The sequence below is a fragment of the Glandiceps talaboti genome, chromosome 15 (genome assembly GCF_964340395.1).
Source record: "Glandiceps talaboti chromosome 15, keGlaTala1.1, whole genome shotgun sequence".
Taxonomy (NCBI): domain Eukaryota; kingdom Metazoa; phylum Hemichordata; class Enteropneusta; family Spengelidae; genus Glandiceps; species Glandiceps talaboti.
The window spans coordinates 19,004,651-19,012,150 of record NC_135563.1 but is presented as its reverse complement, the minus strand read 5'-3'; the positions used below and the strand labels follow the sequence as shown (position 1 = coordinate 19,012,150).

The 7,500-nt window shown below is 33.9% G+C and overlaps 1 protein-coding gene across 1 annotated transcript in view; it reads left to right on the top strand.

Annotated features, from left to right (window-relative positions):
• LOC144446294 (metabotropic glutamate receptor 3-like) overlaps positions 1-7,500 on the top strand; it is a 22,412-nt gene that overhangs the window by 5,022 nt on the left and 9,890 nt on the right. The window contains exon 2 of the mRNA XM_078136041.1: positions 4,211-4,272. Within this exon, the coding sequence (XP_077992167.1) occupies positions 4,211-4,272 (62 nt within the window). The remainder of the gene's footprint in view (positions 1-4,210; positions 4,273-7,500) is intronic.

Genomic DNA, 7,500 nt, shown 5'->3' with positions numbered 1-7,500 from the left:
TACCCTGTCTTAATAGTGACATACTCTACGAAGTACAGTAAGGAAATGTGTTAATCAGTACAAGGAAATAACAGGAAGCTGATAAATATGTCAATTTGTGGAGGACATCGGATTTATGTGTGCATCTACCTTATTTTATGTCCAATGCAGATCTTTAATGGGCTACGAAAAGGCTTACAAAAAAGACAGGGAGAAACCCTCAGAGAACTTGATTTCATTGAAGCGGAACATTTGAGAACATCCGACAAAAGATGTATTCATTAATTTGTGCTTCAAATCATCTCTGTTCATCCATTGTCACTTTAAAGACGGTGTTTCAAACTATAGAAATATTGGATATATTCTTTTCGATGACATTGTACGAAAGTGTGTTGAATGACAAATTTATCGAGAAAGTAAGCATACGTACTTTACCTTACATACTGAAAAAAACCCCACATTTGACAAATTACAAATATATCGAGTGATTTCTCCTTAACTTGTAGTTGGCATAGAATCTGTCATTTTCACTGGTGATTCAAAATACTTATTGTTAAGTGTAAGAAAAAAACTTCTAATGGGAGAGTTGAATTCTCAATATATTTAATCCATTCATGTTATTTTAGTTGTACACACTTAACGATCACAGGCGTTGAAAATCTTTCATTTGTACACATAGGATGCTTTCAGTTTACGATTTTTACATGTATGTCCACTCGTTATCGCTTGTGCGTATATTTCGTTCACTGGCCAAAACCTCTTGGTATACCCCCCCTATAGGAGATGGTTATTACATAAACATTTCTTAAGCAACATTATTCTTGCTCATAACAGTATGATTAATTTCCAGTAAGGTATGTCCATGGTCCTCGCCTAGTTTTTATCTTCAGTTACTTTCACTGATTTTATTGCGTATCATTTCTTTTCACTGACGTGGAACAAAGTTCAATACAATTGCTAATTGGAAGAATGACATTGAATCCCTAATACAAGTTGTAACATGCAGTAATAAACATCCAGACATTCAATACTGTGACATTCATTTCCTGTCAATCATCATTTTCTTACAGCTGAATATCAAGAATGCAGCTGAAATTTATCATTTCACTGGTTTGTCCTGAGATTAAGCTATGCTACAGTTTATAAAGTTAGCTCTGCTTAAGTGAGATTCTACCATAAAACAAAATTCAGACAACCGCCTTAGATTGTGAAATCAAATTAAGAACAGTAATGGTTAAAAGGAAAGTCAATTGAAATCCTAAAAATTGATATTCTACAAATGTACTAACACTGCTTATCTAATAAATATGTTCATATTTATTCGCGTTCAATTACCGAAAGCTGTTCAATGCAAAATGTCAATACATGTACTTTTAACTCTAACATACAATCCGTTATTGTTATGCTACGTAAAGTGGCAAAGACTTTCTTGTAAACATTTCCGAGCGTTGGTACCAAATTTTATTATTTTTACTTAATTAAGCCAAAATCTTGTAAATGAAATTAATAAAACAGCATTTTTTTCATAATTCTGGGATGCTAAGAGATTTTACAGACATTTTCTCTATATACGTGATATGAGAGACTGTGACAAAGACTTGCTATCCAACACTAGAAAACTATGTACACTCCATTTTTTCCCACTGGAAATGTTGTCATGTATATAACACCCATCCATTCCTCACAAGTTGATACGTCATCAGTTTATGCTATACTTCCAATACCATAATTCTAGGTTGTTCCAAATGTTAGCCACACATTTACAGATAACATCCATTCATCACAAGTTGACACGTCATCAGTTTATGTTATACTTTCAATGCTGTAATGTTAGGTTGTTCCAAGTGTTAGCCACACATTTACAGATAACATCCATTCATCACAAGTTGATACGTCATCAGTTTATGCTATACTTTCAATGCCATAATGTTAGGTTGTTCCAAGCGTTAGCCACACATTTTAATACAGGTAACATATTATTACAGCAGTGCTCTAGTCATTCCTATGAGAAAAATAATCATATATATGTAAATTATTAGTGGTTTCTACTAACACATCATTACATAATTTATACCTTGAAAACTCTACAATCTCGACTTATTCATGTGGGATAAAATAATTTTTTTACGAATTTGTGAAGATTGAAATCACCGAACATACGAAACATGACACTGAAAAATCTAGAACAAAGCTGACGATATCTTTTCTGATGCCACTCGGTTTACATTGACTCCCCAGTCCAATAAAAACATTCTCTTCAGATTTCGATTAAAATGATTGATGGAAAATTACATTTTCAGATATGTAAATGTTGTATATTCGCTATCTATGGTGGTCAGATACTCCATGCTACATAACATCAAAATCATCTTCAAAGAAAATAGAAATAGATTGCGTTTGATTAGCAAAATTAGAACAGTGTGAGATTCACAACTGTTCTTTACTCTATGGTTTATTGAATACCTGATTGTCTATTTATGTGTTTACGTATTGCTATGAACACGTATATCCGAGTTATTTGCATCTAGTTTGTATTCATGTCACTGACATGAACTCCTTGTCGATTCATTCCATGTGTGCTTATATTTTGAATTCTGTGGAACAATTAGGTTTTATCCAATTATCAAACTTACAGCTATATTAGTGATACCCAGATAGCAAAATACGAAATATACACTTTAGAATTATATTTGACAAAATTCGGGCAAATAGATAGTACCACCTCACATTATGAATATCGTTAATTCATTATTTGAACTTGCTGTGATAACACCATCCATGTATTCAAGACGGATCCAATCCTCGACACACATTATTGAATCTAAAGACACAATGAAACGTTTGTAATACTTTAATTACATTGTTTGCGAAAGTAGAATCGTTCACTTAGTGTATTAGCGGATTAATGACTTATATGTTCCTTTTGACGATGAGAACTCTCAAGAGATCTGTGAGAAAAGATCAGCGCTTAATAGGGGCAGGTGAGATCTGTTCAAAACTGAGTGCAATGATTACACTTATACACGAGGGAACTTAGCACCAGAACGAAACTAACGGCAATTTGTTCATTTATGCCATTCTTGGAGAATCTGGCGATAGAAAATCAATTTTGACGATCTTTTACTTTAGGACTAATTCAGACTTCAACATTTGCAGTTTACATGACTGCTGCACAGTATCACCTTTATCTACGTAAAAAGAATGAAAGTAGAATCCACATTTTCTCTCTTGCTGAAGGTATACATTCGGTAGACACACGGTGAGTCCGCGCGTGGTTTATGAAAGAAGCGACGAATCAGGTGGTGAAATTACAGTATGAATTTATCTGGTTGGTAGCGAAAAAAAAACTAATTTGGTTATAACAAATTGATAACATGTAAACAGGGGTATAATATGATGTCTAATTAACAAGATGTCCATACAAATGCTCCAATCATCCAAGATATCAACAGGACGAAAATATAAAAATTACCAAACAAGCTTATTTCAGTCTGCATACCTTGCTTTTCTCTAGACTAGAAGTGATAAGAGACAATAACGGCGTCTATCTACAGGTAAATTGTTCGGCACTGCTGAAGACTGATAGACAGACATAGTCTAACAATACATAGTCAACGACAAAATGCCACGAAGGTGAAACTATCATGATGATTATTGTTACTCATGTTCAAACTGCATATGTTAAGTAATTGGAAAACTACCGTATCGAAACCAATATACGAAATACGATAACTTTGGGTAAATAAAGTAAATAGTCATTTTTTGTGCTGTTAGCGAGTACATTTCTTGGCAAACTTCAGTCCATCCATGAGTGATAATCAAAAGCTTACATCAAACATCACCGATCCTAAATTACATTCGGCACAGATGCAATCAAGTACGACTTTGAGAAGTTTGCTTATGAATGATGATTTTCTAAAATAGCAATACTTTCGACGATGTTATCTTTTTAATACTGGCTTCTCTTAAAAATAAGATTACATTCGTGGAGTGGTAAGTGATCGAACGAAACCAAAAATTCGCCCGAAAACACGATTTTCGAGATATTCAAATACAAGAAAACACGATTTTCGAGATATTCGAATTATAAGAGCGAGAAATCACCATAGTGTGTTAGCCAATGGGGAAAGAGTAGCAAATAGATGACAGAAACCGACTCGAAGATAAAGATTATCGTACTTGCAAAAAACTCATACTTGTTCTTTAATGGTGTTATAATATTTTCTTTTAGAGATAACTTGACTATTACTGGCTTTAATTTCCTATCGGGTGCAAGTTATAGAATTACGTCTCGTAAGTAGCATTTCGGACTGCCATAACCTCATTCGACATCCGTAATAACAACAATGTGAACTGAGCCAATTACTATCTCAGCTTGTTAGAGTCAAATTCAAACAGATGACAGTGACTTTACACATGTTCCCTTTCCGCCTTCTTCAGCAACCTTTTTTTCATGAGCCTATGATGTTCATCTGCCGTTTAATGGAAACAGTAATTAAATTTGAAGAAAAAATGGACACGTACATATTTAAGGACTGCTTTTATGACAGTCTCAGTAAAATTATGACGTTGGACTTTCTTTGTCAGTTGGCGTATTTTTCTCATGATTGTATAAGTTACCAGTACTGAAGTGGCTTCGTTACTGGCGGGAAAATGATACTGGGCAAATTCTGTCACACTAAGCGTGATGACATAGAAGCAAAACTGGTGATAACTCTCGATTACTTTCACCAAAATGTGTGATAATTTACAGAATCTAGTGATTGATAAAGATAAAATCACAGTCATCAGAAACAACATTTTCTATTCGCACGTTCTGATTTTAATTAGTGACAAATTGCATTCAACAATTCTGCAACGACAATACCACATAAGCCATAAGACCCATTTAGACATTTCGATTGGCAATTTGTCACGGATTGTTTTTGAAATTGAAAATTACGTATTTCCATTTGAAATGTACTTTGTCATCAAGTACAGTATAATGAATTACATAATACAAATGCAAACGACCGTGAAATTTACAAGACAGTTCATTCGGTAATATCGAAAGCACACAGTATAACGTTGGTCAGTCTACGTTTTCGTCATCAAACAACCTCCATCAAGTCCGAAGTGAACAAGGCACCCATCTTAGTTTCAGTATTTGTCAGTTTTTCCTCTATATTCAGAACATTTTTAAAGATCACTATTATGTTTCATCGTAAAATTTATGTTGATACTTCTCCTTCTAATATTTAATGATTTATTTCGTCACATTATATCATTTTTTCAAAATATTTTGACAAAAGATATTGTTGTAATAATCACAATAGTTTCATAGTGTGTTGTCACGGTTTATTTACATAGACCTAGCTAAATCTAATCAATCTGGATATTATTACCTGGGCAATAAAACATACATTTTGTAACCTCCACTTATCATTGATGAGTTCATTCATGGATAAAGACCACCCGCAAACTATATTCTACTTATCGACATTTACTAAGGTTAGAACCGTATATCAAAAGACAAATTTACAATGTCCTCAGGCTAACAGCAACATTTAGGAGGTATTTTTGCGTTATGAATCGTATTTGATTATTTAATTTGCTTCTATGATCAAGCTATGATGGACACAGTAAATCCATTACTTCCGTGGACAAGCCAATCTCCAAATTACGTTCTATATCGATGTTGTCCAGGGTTATAATTAAGACATAGTGTATTGTCCCCTCGAGATCACATCTATATGTGATTAAATATGATGACGTCGACGATTGCTACTTGATCCTTTAGAAAGTTAATATTTTATATATATTTTCAAATTACTTAGTTTTCCCCCACAACAACGAATTTAGACATTTGAAGTTTAACTTTGCGTTTAATTCAATGTTGACTTTTCAGAGAAATATTATCACATTCTATTTTTAGTGATCATAAATTCTATTAAAGATATATCCATACAATCCGATGATATGAAATGTAATTACACGTGATATGGGGCTAAGATATCAAATTTAATAATTCCAGACTAACGGTATCGTAGAAGTTATAAGCCTACTGAGGGTAAAATGACTTTGAGGGGTGTCGTAGACGAAATACAAGTACATGGAGTCTAAAACTGCTGTGGTATTCAGTTCCCTGGAATATTATTGTTAAATCGAAATGAGTTCATCTGAATAGGTACATACACAGAACTAGTTTCAAGATAACGAGAGTCGTTCTTCTTACATTCTCAAGTTCCTTCTGTAACTGATGAGCCAGGATTCAAATGGCATTGTCATTGACATTTTCACTGCAATTATAACATGTAGTATCTCTTACAAATTATGGATGTCCGTGCAACACATAATGTACACGATGGCCTTGCAGTCGACACAAAATGTTTGCAAAACAACCGTCAACTCTAGATGATAACACCACTAAGGGGCCGGGTATTAATATAAAGTTTGGTCCTTGGAAATTACATTTGCATCAACTATACACAACATGTTTCTCATCAACTTTTCATGGATATGGAATACCACTTCAGATGTTTGTGTCTATTTCTAAACGTATCATAGATAACACTTTAGATTCTCCTGAATTATTTTGTATTACGTGCAAGTATGTCTACATATGATTTAGTATCTAAACTTACATGGTATTTGAAATTGTGTTTGCAAAATTAACCGTAATTACAACTGTGTCGTACATAACAGTGTGTTAGTCTTTGCGTGTTTTCTTTGCTTCGAAGAAGGGTAAAATTATACAAACAGTCAGAGATGTGTATTGTTCTGTTGAAATTACAAGTATGGGAATAGAGACTAATGATGACAAGAGTATACGTTGTAAGATTATATTTAATGCTCCATCGGACGTTTGTACCTTCAGGTAAGATAGTAATCCTCCCGAGTCCCGACGTGAGCAGGATGGATGACATCCTGATCCGACGGCACAAACGCCAATATTGGAGCTGTATAGTATTACATTTATTACATCTCAACTGAACGTTTATATAGTATGTACTGAGTTGTGTACTTATTCATCCGGATAGGCTCAAAATATCTTGCAAGATATCGCAATATTGATGGCGTAATACTTTTTCCAGTATAATTCTGTTTTTGCCTATGGGCAATATTAAGTTCACTTGCCCTGCAAATATCCATGATGTTCCTGAAACATGATAAACTATCATGTATATATATCCCCTGCACTGTGTACTACTGGTAAAAAGTGAGGACAGAAACGACACTACCATGCTAACAGTATGTTGAAATAATACGTCTCCCGAACAATTCTTCAAAGTACAGCATGTAAATCTTTTTTTTAAAATTATTATATGTCTAGACAGAGGAAAATGTCGCGTTCATCCAAGATCATTTGATGCTGATTCTTTTGATTTTATTCTTAATATTACTCGGGGGGGGGGGGGGCATTATTAGCTTACCTCAGTTTAATTTTGGATTTAAGAGTAGTATTGTTGTGATATACTCCGTGACAATGGGGAAACCTATACACTTGTCCTAGAATACGTGATATTGATAAAAACAGGAAAA